A 22377-nucleotide genomic window follows, 5' to 3' on the forward strand; every position below is an offset into this window, starting at 1 on the left:
CAACCGGCTTGAACTTTCACGAATTATCTATGGCGAACGCGAAGGAGGTAACAAAGGAAGATGAAGAAAGTATTAATTAACTCGCGAGTAGTTAGCTTGAGAATATAATGTGTCTTTGATATTTGAAAAATTATTCGCGTCATGTATTAGTGGAACATATCGAGACAAAATAATTTGTTACCTGTCATAATTCACTAATAATTAACTTACGAAGAATAATAAGAAATGGGGATCTGCATCAATGTTTTTTTTTTTTTTTTTAGTATCTTCGAAATTAGCACTAAATATCTAATCAAACGAACGATTCTAAAGAATATAATAATAACGACAGAAAACATTTTATAGTTATATTGCACTATGTTGCGTTATTTTATGTTGTATCGTGCTGAGTTAAAATTAGCATCCATTTGGTTAATACTTGCTATTAATTAATACTGATGTATTTATTTAGCATTTGTTACTAATTAGCATCAATTTATTGTACATTTAACTCTTGAATGATATCATTACACGTTTGGAATTTAATATTAGACTTTAGAATTTTTCATTTAAATGAATTTTTTTTACACGTGATGAAATATAAAATAAAGTTTAAGCGATATAAATGAAATGTAACTCGCATCTATAACGACACTATTCGAGCGACAAGGATAATTAAGTTGTAATTAAGAGTTGTTCAGATGTCAAATTAATATATAGAAATAAATCCTCTTTCTCGAACATTAAATATTAATGACGTGCCTGAGTGATAAAACCGAGAAATCGATAAAAAATAAAATTAATTGGTTCAGTTTCTGAATGACTCGTACATTAAACGCGAAAAGGAGGATTACAAAATATCTCGTATATATTTTCGATATCTCTCAAGTCGAAGAAACGATCGCTTGTGATAAAAGCAACGATGAATATCATTAAAAATGACGAACATCTAAATTAAGATCTGTCGTTGGAAAACGTCGATTTCCGCGAGTGAAAATGCTCTCTTACGGAGAAAACGACGATTTACAGCCAAGCACGAGCATCGACATCGATCAATAAGTTATCGATGAACGAAATTTATTTTGAATGATAATTTTTAAATAAATTTTTGAAATAATGTTCTTCAGCATTTGGGAGATAATGGATTTCAATTAATGATGCGTAGCTCATTTGGTCAATTAAGCTGTACAAATAATTGGCGAAATAATAAACTGAAGAACTTGAGAAAATAATGTCTATTTGAAAATTTATCTTCAAAATAAATACCAATGAAACTAAAATACTCAAATTGAAAAAAAAAATAAAATAATCAAAATGAAGTAGTAAACATTGAGAAATTAGTTATTTCTACCAGAATCAAATAACAAATAAAGATCTTGGAAAATAGTAATTTATTTCGCGAAATAACAAATGAATCATTCAACTGAATTTAATTTTGATACGAAGCACTTGACAATGTTATTTCGTTATTTTACAAATAGATCGTTTCCGAAATAACTTTGGAAAGTTCAAAAATTAAAAAGACGTTACTTGAAAATTTTTCAAAACACCCAGGTCTGTTAACTATTTGACAACTGATTGCGGACCATAACGAGTGACCTAAACCGTATACAAGAATTCGTCGTTTTCTTTTTAAACTCGTCGGTGTGATATCACCGGATAGAAATTACTGAGAAGTAGCAAATTTATTATTATTTGTTTTGTCTGGATTATATTTTAATATACTTGAAACTGAGAAAATATTGCAATTTTAGGACAAAAAGTTATCGACGTGCGTGGCATGTCATTCCAGCACAAGAGGTTTTATGCATTTATGGAAAATTGGGAAAAATTGGCAAAAATGGATAATAATACAAATATATAATGTAGAAAAATTTCTGTATGAAATATATATCTAGAGTATATTATAATATATAGTGAATAAGACAAACTTCTTTTAATGATGATAAAATCTACATCTCAAGTGATTGTTACTGTTATTTTACTGAAGCAGAATTTTTAAATTATTTTTACGTTTGGTGTTTATCGCTTTTATGTACGTGAAGTGAGAAGAATGCTTCGAGATTAAATGATTTAATCAAAAATTATATAAATTATAAATTTGTAAATTATAAAAGTAAAAATTATAAATTTGTAAATTATAAAATTATAAATTATAAATTTGTGAATTATAAAATTATAAATTATAAATTTGTAAATTATAAAATTATAAATTATAAATTTGTAAATTATAAAATTACAAATTATAAAATTATAAATTTATAAATTTATAAATTATAAAATTATAAATTTGCAAATTAGAAAATTATAAATTATAAAATTATAAATTTAAATTATAAAATTATAAATTTGTAAATTATAAAATTATAAATTTGTAAAGTATAAAATTATAAATTATAAAATTATAAAATTATAAATTTGTAAAGTATAAAATTATAAATTATAAAATTATAAATTTTTAAATTATAAAATTATAAAATTTAAATTTATAAATTATAAAATTATAAACAGGAAAAATATAAATACATAAATATATAAATTATAAATAGATAGACCTGGGTGTTTTGAAAAATTTTCAAATAACATTTCTTTGATTTTTAAACTTTTCAAAGTTTATTTCGAAAATGATCTATTTGTAAAATAACGAAATTAATATTGTCAAGTGAGGTTAATTATTAATAATTGATTTGCGAGGTTAACAAAAGAAAAAAAATGGAAAAAGTGAAGGATCTCCCGAATCGGTCATACAACGATTTACGTTCAAGCGAGGAGGAGATCTCCCCATTCGGTTGGCCAAGTGTGAAGAATATTGCGATCGAGTACCGGCGCAAAGCTACAAGGTTCGACGCGTGTTACACTGCCTCTTTCCACTTGCCTCGAAAGAGACAGAGAGAGAAAGAGAGAGAGAGAGAGAGAGAGAGAGAGAGAGAGAGAGAGAGAGAGAGAGAGAGAGAGAGAGAGAGANCGAAACAGCTTCTCGAGAAAAGATAAACATTTCCCAAGGAGTACGTGATGTTCGCCACATTGGCTGAGAGACTCGTAACGATATCGTAACGTCAAGTCGATATGTCCGTGCCGTGAGTCACCGTGTTCCGCGATGAAATCGTGACGACACTGTTTCTAAAATGATCGGCCAGGCAGCGCGGCGCTGTCAGCGAAGACTTATGCCCCAGGAAATTGAAGATCTTTCCGCAATATTCGAAATATTTCATTTCACTCTTACCCGCTCTTACCCGGAGGCGAAATTATTGCTTATTTGCCACGAGTTTCTTCGAAACGAGAGTGGGTCGACTGCGGTCGATTAATCAAAACGAAACTCACGGCCTTCCCCACCCGGGGGGCTCTTTTGAGTTTATGTCGATTTCTATCGTGCCCCTTTATTTCAGCGGTTGCTATTAGAAACTTAAGACTGTAGAAGAAAATAACGTACGTACTCGATTTTCTTCTGAAATTAGCTCTTCAGCGAAGTGAGGTGGAAGATCGATTTCTTAGATCTTAGTGTCGGGTGTGTTTGAAGAGAAACGAAAGTTGTTTCGGATTAAGCAGGACGTTAGTGTATTGACATATCGAGATACGAGGGTAAGCTTGTGTTATACAAATTGTTTCAAATTATAATTCCATTATAATTGTAATAACATGTCAATTAATCAAATTATAACTGCTTAGTTTATAACACAGTTAGAGAAAAACATGTGAAACATGTAAAACATGTATTAAGTGAATTTTATTGTTTTATTGTGTTAAGTATTATGTAAACCCGCATCCAAACAATTACCAAGAACGTTTCTATTCATTTCTTTACATTAAATTGCAAAAAATGTTTCTGGTGTAATATTCATTTTTCGCGTATCTTAATATTAACTAATATTAATATAAATATTAATATTAATATTAACTAATATTAATATAAATATTAATATTAATATTAACTAATATTAATATAAATATTAAAATTATTATTAACTAATATTAATATATTAAAATTATTATTAACTAATATTAATATAAATATTAACTAATATAAATATTAACTAATATAAATATTAATATTAACTAATATTAATATAAATATTAACTAATATTAATATAAATATTAACTAATATTAATATTAATATTAACTAATATTAATATTAATATTAATAACTAGTATCTTAAAATTAATATTAACTAATATTAATATAAATATTAATATTAATATTAATAACTAATATCTTAAAATTAATATTAACTAATATTAGTATAAATATTAATATTAATATTAATATTAATAACTAACATCTTGAAATTAATATTAACTAATATTAACATTAGCAGTAAGAGAAGGAATAATAATATTAACAGTAATATTAGTACAGCAGTAAGAGAAGGAATAATAATATTAACAGTTATATTAATACTAACAGTAATATTAGCAGTAAGAAAAGGAATGGTTCAATTATGCTCAGTATTCAAAGTAGCGTTCGTGTTCATCAATGAAAACGGAGGCTGATGTCACGTTTCACTCGAAGGCACGCGAAAGTAAAAGAATCACCGAACGTGAGATTTCCCCTTACCAAGCACCCACATACGACTCGCGTCTAGAAGAAAGAAAGAAGGAAAGAACAAAAAAAGAAAAAAGAAAAAGAAAAAATTCGTGGCCAACCCCTTCTTCCTCCAAGCCATGTTTTCTCTTCGGGAACCTGACGCGTGTGATCCTTCGACATGCTCGCAAACGTGTTTTTCTTGTCTCCTTCGCCGAAGGAGCTACTTATCCTGTTCTAACAACACGCTTTTCATCGAGATACCGAGGGGAAAGCATATTTTCGAGGTACTTCCGGCCGACGAAAGTAATGTTATTTGAATCACTTCGATATCTCACGATTCAATCACGAACACTGCACACAGTTGTTGATCGAACTTGTTTCATAGTATGACGTACCGTTAGCTTGCAATGTAATCACGAGAAAACATTTGTGCATTTTTAATTTTCTATAGCACGGCGGTGTTTAAATTTAATTCTGCTTCGTATAAATACATCGATTTGATGTGACATGAAAACGAACGATTCCGAATCGCTGCAGGATATTACGAGAACTATGCGACAGTTTATTTTATTTCTTCCACTTTAAACATAATACGGTAGAGCTTGCGAATCTCTATTTTTTGAATATCGTACTACACATCAGATCTGAAATTATCTAACATAAAATTTTAATAAAAGCGTCGTAGATAACTCTATATAACTCAATACTAATTCTATATAACTCTATATAACTCAATACTAACTCTATATAACTCAATATTAACTCTATATAACTCTATATAATAATTCAATATAACTCTATATAACTCAATACTAACTCTATATAACTCTAGATAACTCAATACTAACTCTATATAATAACTCAATATAACTCTATATAATAACTCAATATAACTCTATATAACTCAATATTAACTCTATATAACTTTATATAATAACTCAATATAATTCAATATAACTTTATATAACTCAATATAGTAACAAAAGCCAATTTATTTCAGAGAACCTCTATTCTATCATCTCTGTTGGGTTAATTATATTTATTTAGTGTAACAAAATAACAGATTACTTGAATGTAATAAAATAACAGATTACTTGAATGAATGAATGAATGAATCTTTATTTCAGCCTTTCGTCCTAGAAATAGACCTCAGTCCCTTTATTCTTTACATTTTGTTTTCCGTTTTAATTCCCTTGGTTGTCAAATTTTCCCTTACATCTAGTATTGCATGCTTTAACCTAACTTTATACTATACATAGACTAATTAGACTAATATAGAATGATATTTGCACACTGCCTCTACACTTAATATATTTCTCTTTGGTACTATACTTTCTCTACTTTAGTTGTGTCTCTATATTTAGTTTCCAAGTAACAGATTACCTAAGAACCTCCAATTTTTAAAAATTCCCAACAATCTAATATAAAAATGACAGCCGAATTTGATCGAAGCTGATACACGAACCACTCGCGATTGGCTCGACTCGAATAACTTCATCCTTCAGCCTCGTTGTACTCCGATCTATCTCTCGAGCAAGGCTATATCTCAACGAGGCTGGCAGAATCAGGGTGGAGGGATCTGTGAAAAGTTCAAATTCAGGACAAACCGGAAAGCCTCGCCGCGTTGGTACGCGTCGCGTGAAAGTTTTAGGCGGGCAGCAAATGTTGCATCTAGCACGAGTGAAACCGTACCCGTGTTGCGAGGTGCCACACGCGCCAGGCTGATTGCTCATGTTAATCGAACTTTATGCGCGCGATCGTTTTACCCGTGCAAACACGAATGGCCAGCGTCTGCTTTCGTTCGACACGGATGAATCTACCCGGAAAAAAAAAAAAGATAGGACAAGAACGGAAAGAAAGAAAGAAAGAAAGACGTGTAAGTAAGAACGGTGGTCGCGAGTCGGTAGATTTATTGCACGTGCCCGCCCTAATAATTAACGATTTCCCTGGCTAGGCTGACACTTTTTATTCGATTGTAAATTTAGCACGGCCTCGCTCTACCTGGTAGGATGTGGGTTTCGTGGAAGTAATGTAAAAACAGGGGCACACGGTTTTCGCTTGTCTCTTGCTTTGCCTACGATAAGCTGTACGATCACGACACGATCCACAGATCGATACACTTTGCCTGCGTTCTCCCCGATCCATCTAGACTGAGAGTGACATTTTTCTCTGTAGATCGACGTAAATAGAGTAACAGCTCTGCTCTTCCCACGACAGTCAACGTAACTGTTAAAAATTTCCGAGTACAAGTATCGAGCCGAGGCACGTTCCCATCGCTCGCGATCACATCTTCGTTTCCATTCCTTCGAGACATCAAACTTAATTCCCGAGAGACATTATTTAAACTTTTTCACTCTTGATTTTAAGAAACAGCTTTTCTTGTTTCATTGTTTTAATTTGTTATTGTATATCATTTTCTTATTCTATAAATTACTTTTTTTTTTTTGGAAAAACTTCTATTTTTGTATACATGAAAAACTGTACACGAGAGATTCGAGTGAAATATCGTGCAAGAAGATCTTAAGGGGTTAATTTGATCGGCAAATTTAGTTCTATTGCTTCAATCGATTCAAAATATATGTATTCTCCATACATACATATACATAATTACAATATAACTTATATTTTATTATGAAATTATATATTTATATAATAGAATACACTTATTATAATAATTATAATAATTATAATAATGTAATATTATAATTTTATATATTATAATAGGTATATAATATTTATATAATATAATACCTTATGATATTATAACAATTATAATAATGTAATATTATATTTTTATATATTATAATAGGTATATAATATTTATATAATATAATATACCTTCTAATTTATAATAATTATAATAATTATAATAATGTAAAATTATATTTTTATATATTATAATAGGTGTATAATATTACAATATATTTATTATAAAAATTTTCAGAAAAATTACAATTGTAACATCATATTAATATATTACTATATCATGTTATATCACATTATATGTTATGCTCAATTATAATATAAATAATTCTAACGCGTTCTTTAATAATCCATAAATTTAATTTTACATAAATTATTTTAATTTTACATGAAATTAAAGATAATTAGAATGAAAAATATCGCAATTCGTGTTCGAAACCTGAAAAAGATGCAAAAACCAGCTGCAATTTCTCGCTATTACTCAGGCCTCATGTTCAAGAATACGTGCACCGAGACGCGTGAATCTCGTCTCATTCGCGAACACCCACTGCTAAAAACCGTCCGACGAACACCGAAGCATGATCATATTCACTTGCAGGCCTCCTACACAGAGGCCAACAGACTTCCTCGTTGCACGAAAATTACGGAACCTTCATGAGAGTCAATCATCTCGTTAACATACAAAGCGATCAAAGAAACTCGTCGATAATGAATAGAAATGAATACGAAATAAATTCTCATTTCAACGAGAATCACAACGAGATAGCATAACTTATATATACGCGTGTAATTATTTATTTAAAGTCTGATGGGTGGATATAAATACAGAAAAACAGGATGAAACTCATAAATGTAAACAGTGACATAATAAGAAAATCGAAACGATATCAAGTGAGTAATTTTGAAATTACAAATAGAAATTTTTTATAAATGAAAGTTATCGCAGCTTAGTTGTTAAGTTAAGTTAATTAGGCTAGCCTGACGATTGATTTCTGTACATAATCTGATTATCAGATCTTTCGAAAAAATCAGTTCTAAGAATTAATTCTAAATCAATCTTGATAATTCTAATTATTTTTTTATTATTAAGAATTAACTCTAAATCAATCCTGATAATTCCAATTATTTTTTTATTATTAAGAATTAACTCTAAATCAATCCTAATAATTCTAATTATTTTTTTATTATTAAGAATTGACTCTAAATCAATTCTGATAATTCCAATTATTTTTTTATTATTAAGAATTAACTCTAAATCAATCCTGATAACTCTAATTATTTTTTTATTATTAAGAATTAACTCTAAATCAATCCTGATAATTCTAATTATTATTCTATTATTAATTAAATTATTAATAAAATTATTTTTATAAGAAAAAGTTGCGAGTCAAACGCAAAACAGGCACTGAAGAGCGCATTTTAATTTTAATTTCCCTTTGATTTCTCAATTGAAGGAAAGGCACTGCTAAAAACAGAAACGCAACGTACGTATTATCAATCACGTCAAAGACCTCTCTTTCTCTTAAGCCATAAATCTCTGCCAAATGATTAAGCTTAAACGAGAATGCATATAAACGTACGCGTAATGAAAACATGCAACATTCCATTAGGCCAGCAAGGCACAGAAAAGTCGGACAGGATTCTCGATCGCGTGTGTATCGTCAATACGCGAATTCATTCCTCGATATTCATGGTGAAAAGATCGAGGGATCACGGAGCGTAGTGATCATTGGAGAAACTTTGATGAAACGTTTTGATACTGTGGGAGTGACAGAGTTCATTTGAGTGACTTTTAATTGAAAACTGAAGAAATTTATACCTTGCATTCGTTGTATTGTATATACAGAGTGATTCACGTAACTTGCACACTTGAAGCAATTTTTAAATTATGCGTCTGATGGAAAATTGTTTAATGCAAAAGTTGTACGGCATAATTTAAAAGTTTATTGGCATATCAAAATAAGTTCTTGCACAAACATCCATAGTTTAATAATAAATTGATATAATTATTAATTTAATGATTTAATTACGTGACAATTTACATCGAATCCATAAAATATTCTTACTTCTCAATGAATTATTTATTCACCATGTTTCACAGTATCAAATTCGTAGATATGTAAAAGCACTACTAAATGATACGTACTTTGAATATATGTATTTGGATCCAATTAATTACTATTGGAATTTCGTATTTTTATAAATATACAATTGAAAGAAAAAGAATAGAAATTTACTACTAAATTTCTACTACTAAATATTACAGTAAATACTGTTTTACTTTCTATATTTTATTTTCTATATGATATTATGTTATATATTATATATAAAATATTATATTATATATTATATATTATTATATTTATATATAATATATATAATAATTATTATATATAAAGGTATTATATTATATATAAAATATACATAATATTAAATATATAAAATATATATAATATATATTTTACGTTATTGCTATAATGTTATAAATACAACGTGCAAATACTTTTTGTAACAACTGCATTTATTAAATACAGTTTGGGTATTAATAGGTACAAACGTTTGAAATTTAAATTTAAATTTAAATATCTATGTATACATAGATATATTTACACTTCATTTTAAGTCGATTTAAATTTTTATATATAACGTTGAAAGATTAAAATAAAAATATAGATTTTTAATACTCGTAAAGCTTTCATATTTTAAATCTCGTATCAATATCCAAATATTTAAATTAATATTTATTATAAATATTTAAATTAATATTTAAATTAATATTAATATTAGTTTGTATATTAAATATTACACTTTGGGTATATTATATATTTTTGCATAAAAATCCACAGTCCAGTTATTAATAATATTTTTATCATCAATAGAACGCGGATTTAATTTGAATAATAATAAACACAGCTGCATAAAATATCCGAGTTTTTCTACGTATTGATAACTAATTATAATATTTATTGATACTTTATACCACTCTTCTTCTCGTGGTACTCATAATACTACAAATTTACATAACTATCCTTAATCTACTCATTAGGTTAAATGAGAACAACAAAATGACGATAATGCAATGCAACAAATTAAAATAAAAAGTCTTAAAAGGGTCTCGTAACGAATTCCCGATAAGATCGTTCAATCTCTGATGATACCACCATTTTCATGTGTTCAGAATCAACTCAGGCATACCTGAGTTTTTTCGTTCCCAGGTCAAGACAATCCTCGTCGTTAAGATGGAAATAAAATGGCCGTTCTCACAGTTAACGCGAGATATCTTTTTTTTGCATTAGAATTTCTAACTCGAAGCTTGTTCTTACAGCGAATCATTTCACGCTGCCTTTAGCCCTTGCATCCGCTTTTGTAAATCTAATCAGTTGCCAATTGTGAATGGATTTTTTTGAAGAATGCCGGCAACACTTTCGTTCCTTTCAACAGGCAATCGCCGTTCCGTGTAATTATTCCGAGCAATAAATAGTGAACAGGTGCGAACGCCGCGTTTGATTTGAACGAAGGTGGCGCGGTTAATAGTCGGTGGTATCGCTGAATCTTTATTTGCGATTTAAATGGCTCTCTGGTAGGCAGGCAGCTCCTGTTTCTCACATTTTATCTGAACGAGCAACTAAATAACACAATTCTGTGTAACATATTTCGAAACCATATTATTTGTTGATTGTTCTGATATATCCAGTAAGTTAAAAGATATTTTTTTAAAGTTGATTTCTTGCATACAAACGACCTTATTTTATCACGCATCTTTAGTCCATTAATGCAATATTTAATATTGTTCGTATATAAATCTTTTTCATTTGGTAACTGAAATTAATTATTCTTCTATCTTCTTCTACAGAAGTATATTTAAGATTCAAAGAAACAAAAAAGAGAACACATGTAATACACAGATCAGAAAAATATTAATTATTTCATTCTTAATTAAGGTCAATTTTTAAAAATAAAGTTTGAATATATAGATCTTTTTATTCTGACAATTAAGTGTTTTTCTATAAACACTGTCAATTATTTAGGCCTAAAAATTATTAACTTAATTAACAACAGTGAATAGAGTATTAATAAATAAATTAATTTAACAATTGATTAAATAGACTGAATAACAATTTTTCATTTCCTGGAAATTACAATTCTTTTATTTCTCAGTATTTCATATAATTCGACAATCAATGTTCCAATATTTCAATATTTTTTTATATTAAATTCAAAACAATATTCAATAATCAATATTTTTCATCAAATTTCACAAAAATAGTTTCTCTTCGTCAGTTCCATCGACACAGCAAACTTATTTGAAAAACTTTGATCTTTATCGAAGATGTAACAAAAAAAGATTAAAACGGTCAGTACCTACTGCATGACTCTCACCTATTTATTATTCATTCTGTTTTTTCTTCGGGAGCATATTCATGAAAGGTATAGAACAAAGGGATGAATAATTTATATACACGTGTATGTTTTATGAGCGATGAAGATCTTATCTCAAAAATGAGAAAGATCAGTTCAATTAAATCTATTATGTTCTTCAAGGCTCGTTGTTTAAAAACTTCGAGTTTATGAAACATAAAAATATAACATACTCTAAATTTTTATTCGATAGCTGATAAAATTTTAGAAATCACAAACACCAAGTCAGAATGGTTTTTTTTTTTTTTTTTTTTTGAAACATAGGAACAATTATTTCACAATGAATGGTGCTGAATATAAATTTAAATTTAAATTTAAATTTCACGATGAATATAATTTTAATTTTGAATGCTCACTGAAATTACCAAAAATCTAAAAATTTAACGAACATATCGTTCATTTGCTGCAATAATGATACAACTCATAATGATATAAAATGACATAAATTTTCAATTTTCAATTCACGTCATTAACACAGAAAAGACAGTCATAATTTGCACTATTTTATCGGTAGAATGCAACAAAATTACAACAAGAAGAACCTCGTATCCGTGAATTATGTCAAAATACTGAATTATGTAATATTTTCGTTAAACGTGGAATTTTCTTATTCGACACGCGACCTTTGCAGAGTCTTCTGATAACTATAGTACACTGAATAACCCCGTAAAATACTGAATTATGTCACTGTTGTAATAAATCAAACATGCATTACCAAGACTGCAATTAAAAGCTGAATGAATGACAAACATGTAGCAAATTAAATAGGCAAATTTAATATTATGAAAAATACAATAAAAAAAAAAAAAAATTAACGAACGAGAAACATGTAACAAACTGCATTCGAATGTATTAAAAATTTAAACACTCGTATAATAACTTTCGATATATTTATGTACATGTTCAATGTACATGTTATTTTTGTCGATCCTCTATCAATTGTTTCGAAAACCTTAGATTATCTGTACGATTAATCACTAATGTCAGACTAAACATTTGAAGACTTTTAAGGAATGCCATGACGTCGTGATTGTTTTAAAGGTTTTAACCGTTAGCTGAAATTAGCAAAAAAAAAAAAAAAAAAAAAAAAGACAAGAAACTGAACTCACCTTACTGCTTATGCGAGACACGAGAGTTTCGATGTGACACTGCCATTCCAAAGCTCGTAGAAACAGCAGATGCCATCGGCGTTCCAGAGATTTCGATGTTCGCAGAGCCTGTGACAGTTCCCGTTGTTCCTGTTCCTCGTTCTTCTCTCGATCCTGTTCCTGCTGCTGCTGCTGCAGCTCTTTCTGCTGTTGATTGAAAACCTTGTCCCCCAATTTCACGACCGAACTGACGATTCGACCGTGTGCCTCTATGTCTCGTTGGAGTACCTGCAACCACATGAAAATTCATTCATATAGTCGTTAAACGTGGAATTTTCTTATTCGCGACCTTTGCAGAGTCTCCTGATAACTATAATACACTGTAACTATTTAATCTTTAATTAGATATAGTTGAAAAAAAAATTATTTAGTGCATAAAATTTATCTCACTTTAACTTGTCTGATTTTTAATTTCAATTGTTCAATTTTTTAATTTCTCGATACGAAGAGGTAACAGACTGGTCGAGACTGGTATAGTAAATAAGAATATAAATTCTCATGTAGTAACTCACGATTTGAAAGTTCATAGGAGCCATACATTTTGAAATTTCAACACTCACGACTACATTCGTAAATTTTGAAACAAATCTGAGAATGTGAATGAAAATTACGAGACACTTGATACACATATATACATTCGATAAATATCACGGAAGATTCTCATAGTTTCACAAGCATATTTTAAAAAACAAAACGATTTGCTTCATTTGTTATGAAAATTAAAATATCATTAACTATAGGGGATACTTTTATACATTGTAAGCTACTTTTCCGTAATTTATATAAAGTTGTATGAAATTAAATAATTAACAGTATAAGTTCAAGTATTGTATTATATATTTGCATATGTATACGCCTCGATATTCGGTGAAACTATGTTTAATTAATTATTATACGTAAAGTGACGGTTACTTGACACTCTAACAATTTATCAACAGAATCAAAGCAATCATCTTTCATTATAGTGTTGATGAAACGAAATATTTTGTACAATAAACACATAAAAATTTTCTATGACAATTTTCATCAAATACTCTAAATATAAATATTTCCTGTATAACAAAGAATATGAATAGCACGGCAATTTATTAATGCACCAAGAAAAATCGTGTGCCACGATTGCAAAATGACACTGACTTAAACCACTATGTCGTATCATGTTAAGTTTCATCAAGTCAGTGACAATCCCCGAGTGCACAAATCAGATAACGTTAAGTATCGAAATTAGCATCATCCGTAGGACTGGAAAGCGTGCAAACAGCTTGGTACACGATTATTAAGTGCACGAATATTCGAAAAGTACCCGGAAGCTCACGCGAAAAGATCGATTTATCGACTTTAAATTGCGCATCGGACCAGGTACCGTTATCACATGCCGATCGTCCGAACGTTTTCTTTCACGCCGACCGAATTGGCAGATTGAGCCATGCATCTGCAGGCGTGCGCGATGCATAATAACGCCATTAAAAAACACCGTATTAACCGCTTGCGCTGGCAACTGATTGCGGACCGTAACGAGTGACCAAACCGTATACAGTAACTCGTCGCTTTCTTTCTGAACTCGCCGGCACGATATGACCGGATAGAAATTACTGAGAAGCAATACATTTATTATTTGCTTTGCTCAGGTTTGAGCAAATTGGTAATTTTCTAGATTCGTTGCAGTGTGTTTTTAGAAATTTAAATGGTTTCTTGTAAAATGTTGAAGCTCGTGTTCTTTCTGATATTGTAAACTTTTCTCTACTCGTTTTTACTTTATTCTCTCTGGTCCAAGTTAAGCTATAGTGTTAATTGGTTTCGGAGCTATCAAAGTGACCAATTCGTAATTTTCCATGGAAATTTTGACGATTCGTACAACAGTGTATTTCTAGAAATGTTAATGATTCCTTTTAAAATATACTGAATTAAAATTTGTGATCTTTCTAGTATCATAAACTTTTCTCTACTCGTTTTTATTTCATTTTACTTTCTTTAAACTAGGTATTATATTATAATCTGGGTATTATTATTATAATATATAATATTATATATTATTATAATAGTATAATATCAGTTAAAATCTAGTGTTAATTAATTCTAGAACTACCAAAATTCCAGACAGCTTCCTTAATAAGGAATGAAAATTCTCGATGGAAATTTGTAAATCTTCTAAACTTATAAATCCATTCGAAATATCTCACCGATTCTAAATATTCTGATACTAATATCTCCAGATGAGTCAGTGAAAATCCAAATACATGTCTAACCACATAACCCGATAACTACAGTTGTCAGGGTCGTGATAGGATCACCGGATCCTTACGCGTTCACCAAGTCTGTGATTATCCAATTCACGAGTACATCCAAACCGAACATCATCACGAACATCATCAAGCCCAACAACAGATCGTTTCCTTCAACGTTAAATGCAACAAGCTTACGTGGCTGAGTCGTTGACGTTTTCGCTGGTCAAATGATGGAGCACGTGTTGACTGACAGCGACTGTTCGCAACTTTCTCGTCCAAATTCAATCGGACATCAAACTCGAACAGGCATTTCATTCACGGCGATTATCTCGTAACTAGGCGTGCGAATATGGCACTTCCGATATGCAGTGATATCGCTCGGTACAGCACTTCGGCCACAGCTTTCTCGCTTTTCAGAGTCCTGTCCTCCTCGGTGCGCTTCCTCCTTTCTACGAACCGGCCCGGTCAGGTGAAATTCATCAATCTGATGGCGAACGAGCGAAAAAGAAAGAAACGAGAATGGTACGGCACGAGATGGAAAGCGACGGAGATAAGACGCACACGTAACGAGTATGCTACGCGCGGAGCATCGTTCGACATTCCCAGTGCAAAGGAAGCATAAATTGGGATTACGATTTTCCTGCCCACGGTGCGATTCGAATTAACGACGAGAACGCAGCCGCGCGAGTTGTTCACGTTTCCTTTCTGCTCTTAGACCTCGTACTTTCCTATTCTATGCATGATTGTTTGCACGTAATTTTAAAAAATAAATATATTAAATATTATTAAATAAAGTTTTATAATAGAAATATATTTTAGTAATGGCTAAAAATTAATAATGTTATTGATAGTTTAAAGTGATGAAAATGAATTTTTATTTTTAAATAAATAAGTAAAATTTATTTTTGTACCTTTTGTATCGGGGTTGGTTAATTTTAGTAATTTAATTATCTCGAAAGTAAATGATTTAAATATGTATATATGTATTTTGTAGAATAAAAAAAATAAATTAAATGTTTGTCGTGTTTATTAATATTTAGTTTCTTTTTTAAATAAATTTAATTTATATACAATATAGTAATGTCTTCTCCAAAAATTAGTCGCGTTACGTCAATGGACGGTCGATTCTTTTTTACGAGAGAATCAATCCTCTCGAAATCGAGATCGAGCACAGTGATCTGGAAAATTCACAGAGAAATTTTGTTTCTTAACTAAAATTTAGTTTCTTTGAAGTAAAATGTAGAAAATTTGATGAATATTATAGAAAGTAACGCATTGTAAATATTTTATACATTTTCTGTGTATGTTTCATATGTCATTTTCAAATATAATTAAAAAAAAAATATAATATCGATAAAAAATTTTGTTACGCGACGTATAATACAAAAATTATTCTGCTAATTCATTTATTTACCATTTATGCTGCATACTAATTTTTTTTTATGAAACATGTGCCCGTAGTAAATGTTCTGGTAATTTCTACGAACATTTCCAGAGCTTTATCAACAAAATGTTTCACATAAACATACACGTGCAGATACTACATTTTACGAGCTACAGTAAATAAACGATTGTCTCCCATTCGTTCCCCGAAACTGTGCGTATCGCGATAATCCGTTCCAACGAAATTTCGCGTCTAGTTTCTCGTTACGTGTAATCAGATACACAGAATGCCGGAGTGAACGACACGAACGATAATTTTTTTTTTTTTTTGCAGAGGAAACGAGAAGACCTTCTCTCCCGAGTCGAAGCGTAATGAGCATTGCGTCGAAACGCTTGACTTCGCTTCGCGGAAGCAATAAAGGCATTTTAACTGTTTTCTTTTGCACGCGTGTGCTTAACCTTTGCACTCGAGCGTACAGCGTGCGTCGATGCACCGTGATTTATCTCCAACCGTCGAGAAAAATTCACCTGGATAACTATCTAATCTGCCTTCTTCGCGAAAAAAAAAAAAAAAAAAAAAAAAAGAAAAAGGAAAAAGGGAGAATCGCGCCATGTAAATCATCTGACGAGCTGGGTCTGATACAACGTTCGGTTGGTCGCGATGCGAATCAGAAATTTCGCGTTGTTCGGTGTTGCACGCTTTCTCGAGAACCGAGTTTTCCCGGTGTAACGAACAGTCGTCACGTCTGTGAAAGATCGTCTCGAAATTGAAAACATCTTCGCATTGGAGATTTTTTTTTAATCAACACATACATACGTAATACACATACACATTTATTCACATATGTACACTCTCTCGTTCGAATGTTTCAAAATTGTAAAAATCGAATAATCTGTAAACTATTAATATATTACATCAATTTATAGGACCGATATAACACACGATAATTAATTATATTGTACAATCGATGCAATAAGAAAAAATTTATTAAAAATTTATATGTGAAAATATAATTTAAATTATTGTTAATAACAATGAAAAGTATAAATACACTTGATGATAAAAATGAAACTGAATAGTATAAAATTCTAATTACTTTTGTTGGATTTTTAATAATATTTAAAAATCTAATTTACAAAATTATTGAAAATTCATAATTAATTCATTTTATTATAAAATTATCAATTATTATTAATATAATAAAACATAAACTTGGTCAAAGTAGCACTGTGCAGTTGGACAGTAGACTAAACAGAGTTTGTCTGACAGTTTATCGACTGTATCTACTCGTTTAACGCCAAAACTGACGGACTTTTTTACAATTGCTAGAAAAAACACCGGTATTTTCAAATTAATGTTGGCTTTTATTCAGACAGAGATAGAAAACTATATTGCTGTATTTATTTTAATTAACATCGTTTGAATTATAATGGTAAAATAATTCTAGAATATTTTGGCACACGTTAGAAACCGATAGTTTTAATACTAAATGTTTCATGTGCCCAGTGAAATTTTCAAATTCAGTGAAACGAATGAAATTTTAATACTTGCTCAATTGGCCAACTCTTACGAACTCGATCTGTTTATCTGAACGTTAAATTTGATAACTTGAACAGAGAATTATGTAAAGTGAACTTGAATTATTTGAATAATCAAGTTAATATATAAATTATTATTATTATTATTGTAGTTAATAATAAATATATTATTAACTACAATAATAATAATAATAAATATATTATTAACTACGAATGTCATTTTAATCAGCTTGCTAATTAATTCCTCTATTATTTTAATCTTAGCTTCTCTCGAAAAGTTCTATCTTTCTTCGAGATATCCAAAACTTTTGATTTCGAACCTCGAAACAAATCAGAAATTCTTTTCACGTGAAACTTTGTTACTTCTCTCGTTTGTGTTTCATGATAAACGGAAGAAAACAACGTTATTTTCTTTTATCGTCACTCAAGGAACATAACTCCACATCACTTTCAATTAAAACACAACGATAATTTGCACCTCTGAAACGTTTTCAGGAAATCTCGCGTCAATGCGTCTCCCCGATACCTACGAGACTTTCCTTCAACCTCCAGAACCAATTTTTGACTTTGGCCTCTGAAACAATCTTACAATCTCTATTCTCTCTCTTGCAACAAGTGCAAGTCTCTGTCCCTGTGTTGGCGAAGCGAGGTAGCTGAAATCACCGAACAAAGACGTTGCCGGTCCCGGCTCTATCCGCGGATCGCATTAGCCCACTTTCTCCTATAGATTGCGTACGATTACGCGCGATTGTTCCACTTCGTGTGTGTGTGTGTGTGTGTGCTTTCAAATGGCTCTTCGGTTCTTCGACCGAGGTTTTTCCCGGTCCCGCGCGACTTGCTTTCGTTCCGCGCGAGAACAATGCCAACGCGCGGAAGAAGAAGCTCGGTCTTATCTGATGTTAAAGATCGACGTCCTGATAAAACGTAATTGGCGTTTGGAAAATCGAATCGAGGCGTTCCGCGGAGGAGACACACCTGGAAAAATTGCGCGAAAGCCGAGAGAGAAAAGGATCGACGCTAATTTGTTTCGATCGCCGATTTCTATGCATTCTCTGGGAAAGTACACTCCCGTCGACCGTGGAAAACTTATTCGTTCTCTGAACGAGAGCCGCGAAACTCGATGTTTCTCTCTCGTGCAGGAGTTTCGTTCATTTACAAATTTGTTGGAAGTCTCGATATTTTTTATGGTTAGATGAATTCAGATTTGTCTGAATTCTTTCTTTTGCTCGAGATAAAATTTCAATTTTCCTCGACGTTTGATATTTTTAGTACAGTAAAGAATTAAGCGTTTATTGGAAACTTCGAGATTATTTTTTTTTGTTCACAATTGGTAGAGAATTGATTATTTATTGAAAACTTAAAATGACAACTATTTAAAATGTCAAAATAATATTGTTCGAATCCTTACTTGAAGTTTAAATTAAACTTAACATTTTGGTAGAAAATTGAACGTTTGTGGAAATTCCTTTAAATTGAATTGACGTCGCGACAGGAAAATGAAATTTCTGAATGAATTTATTGGAAACTTCCAAATTGTTCGAAATTTCTTCGCAATTCTCGTCGAAAGAATTTCATCTTAGATTAGAATTTAAATTCAAGCTAGCATTTTGGTAAAAGATTAAATATTTATTGAAAACTCGAAAACGTTGGTCAATTTAGATTCATTAACATTTCTCGACAATTACGTTTAAAATAATGTTGGTCCACTTTCATTTGAGATCTAGATCAAATCTAGTATTTCGAGAATCCGTCGGACTTTCAATTTTTTGACGTACTTTCACGTATGATTGTTACGAGAGTCTTGTAAGTAAATAACAAAGATACATTTAGACTAATACTACGAGAGATAAGCGAGCAAGAATAATAAAGATAGTCGATAAGCTTCTTTCTTCACCGCTGAACAATGTTTCGTACGTGACCATTGATAACGATTTCCAAAGATAAAGATTTTTGAAGCACGATTTCTTTACAAAAAAGATAAATAAATGTTACCTTCTAGTAGAAGAATAGATTTGTATACTACCTTGCTCTTAGCGACACGTCAATATTTACGCGAAGAACTTAAATTTCTTAAGTTTCTCAGCTATTATATCGTAGATCATTTGCATTTCCACACAAAAATCTATTCGCCGACACTTGCACTCTTTTAAACATAATTAACCAAAAGTCACGCATTCGTGTATCTTTTTTCCTAAAACATCACAAGCTTTTAAATAAAAGTTGCATACTTTAGAAAAAAAGAAAATAACCAAGTCGAAAGAAATATGTTTTACACGACGTGTCTTGCTACAGACTGCTGTGTTATGCGCCTCATGCATACTTAGACTCTCTTTGCATTCTCGTGAAGTTTACTTTTTTCTGTAGAATACGACTCTCCCATGGTCACAGAAATTCTTTCGTGGCCTTCGACTCGTTAAATATTATTCGCGAAATATTTTTTTTTAAATATAATTTTTTAAGTATATATATATATATTTTTAGTACGGTTTTTTTATATATATAATTAAATATAATCGAAATAAAATCAGGCTGTCGATGTTATTAATTCCATTCTGTGAATTTTGTAAATTTAAAAACGAAGAAAATTAATTCGCTAAAATTCGCTTTTTTGTAGTATGACGGCGTATTCCAATTTTTTCTATAATATTATAATTCTATAATTCTATAATATATAATTAATATTAGAATTCTATATTTTATAATATATAATTAATATTATAATTTTACAATTCTATAATATATAATTAATATTATAATTCTATAATTCTATAATATATAATTAATATTATAATTCTATAATTCTATAATATATAATTAATATTATAATTTTATAATTCTATAATATATAATTAATATTATAATTCTATAATTCTATAATATATAATTAATATTAGAATTCTATAATTTTATAATATATAATTAATATTATAATTCTATAATATATAATTAATATTATAATTCTATAATATATAATTAATATTATAATTCTATAATTTTATAATATATAATTAATATTATAATTCTATAATTCTATAATATATAATTACTATTACAATTCTATAATTCTATAATATATAATTAATATTAGAATTCTATAATATTCGCAATGTTATTCAGAGAAACGACTGGAGCAATATTCTTTTTTGAACGCAAGCTACAAAACATTCATAAAATAGTAAATCTAATAGTAAATCTAGTAAATCTAAATTTACGTTCCGTAAGATTCCACGGTCTTATTCGAGAAACAAAAAAAAAAAAAAATATATTCGCTCTTAGTATTAACCACTTGCGCTGGCAACTGATTGCGGACCATAACGAGTGACCGCATACGATAATTCGTCGCTTTCCTTTTTGAACTCGTCGGTATGATATCACTGGACAGAAATTATTGAGAAGTAATAAATTTATTATTTATTTTTACTTAAATATACTTGAAACTGAGGAAATATTGCAATTTTGAAGCAAAAAATTTTCGACGTGCGTAGCAAGAGGTTAAAATCACCAAAAAAAAAGAGAAACCAAAAAGAAGAAAAAAAAGAAGAAAGAAATAAAGAAACATAAGTACCGGTGAAAAGTTTAAGGAAATGCGTTGCACGCAGGTATTACAGACAGACTGCGGAGCGTAACGGGCGAAATATCAGAAAACTTATCTAAATCTCCGCGCGCGAGGTCGCGTTTCATTGAAACTGAAGTCGACGAGCTCGAGGCAGGATCGATTCCCGGAGAGAAATCGCCGACGCTTAATAATCCCGTTCGAAACGATCGATATCACCACGTTCGAACATTCTTCGAAGCAAATCGGTAAAAGCGTCGTCGAGATCGATCGTCCGGCCAAGAAAATCGAAAGTCCCTGAAGCCGTAAAACCGACTGGTTGTCGATCGTCGATCGATATCGATTATTTGAAAAAAAAAAAGAAGGGTAAAAGTTAGAAAGATAAAAAATCGAAGAAAAGCACGATGGTGTGTGTGTGTGTATGTGTGTGTGCACTTCCGTAGAAAACGCAACGGTGTCGAGTTCCCGATTCTGCTGGATGTTATCGAGCCACCCATCGAAAAAGATTTTCGAGACGACGACGTGTGTTCGATCGTTTCATCTCGCAACGACGTCACGCTGCTTTTATAGTAGAAAGTTGCCAACACGTGCCGATACATCATGAAACACAATGCACCATGGGGATCTCTGTTCCTTGTTCCGACTTTGCATTTTCTACACTCGCGACGTTTACTTTTATAAGCAAACGGGGCCATTAATCTTGAAAATCTTCGATCGTGCTCTATTTGCATATTGACAAAGCTTGATCAACGAATTTTATTAGAATTTTCTGACAGAAGAATGGGTTGCTCTTCGTTTGCTGCGAACTTCGACAAAGTTGAATCACAATTTCTTCCTATTTCTTTTTTTTTTTTTTTTTTTTTTTTTTTGGGCAAAATTTGGGAAAGATTTAAACACTGAATTG

At 30.4% G+C, this 22377-nt stretch overlaps 1 protein-coding gene across 6 annotated transcripts in view; it reads right to left on the reverse strand.

The window, feature by feature from the left end:
• LOC122532874 (nesprin-1-like) overlaps nt 1-22377 on the reverse strand; it is a 116081-nt gene that overhangs the window by 12907 nt on the left and 80797 nt on the right. For 5 of the 6 annotated variants that reach the window (XM_043662038.1, XM_043662062.1, XM_043662033.1 and 2 more), the window contains exon 7: nt 12735-13001. In XM_043662038.1, coding sequence (XP_043517973.1) covers nt 12735-13001 — 267 coding nt within the window. Of the gene's footprint in view, nt 1-7639; nt 7857-12734; nt 13002-22377 lie in introns of those variants that run through there. The other variant, XM_043662072.1, reaches the window with a different exon arrangement.

Source organism: Frieseomelitta varia, unplaced genomic scaffold, assembly GCF_011392965.1.
Source record: "Frieseomelitta varia isolate USP_RPSP 00005682 unplaced genomic scaffold, Fvar_1.2 scaffold_143, whole genome shotgun sequence".
Classification (NCBI taxonomy): Eukaryota; Metazoa; Arthropoda; class Insecta; order Hymenoptera; family Apidae; genus Frieseomelitta; species Frieseomelitta varia.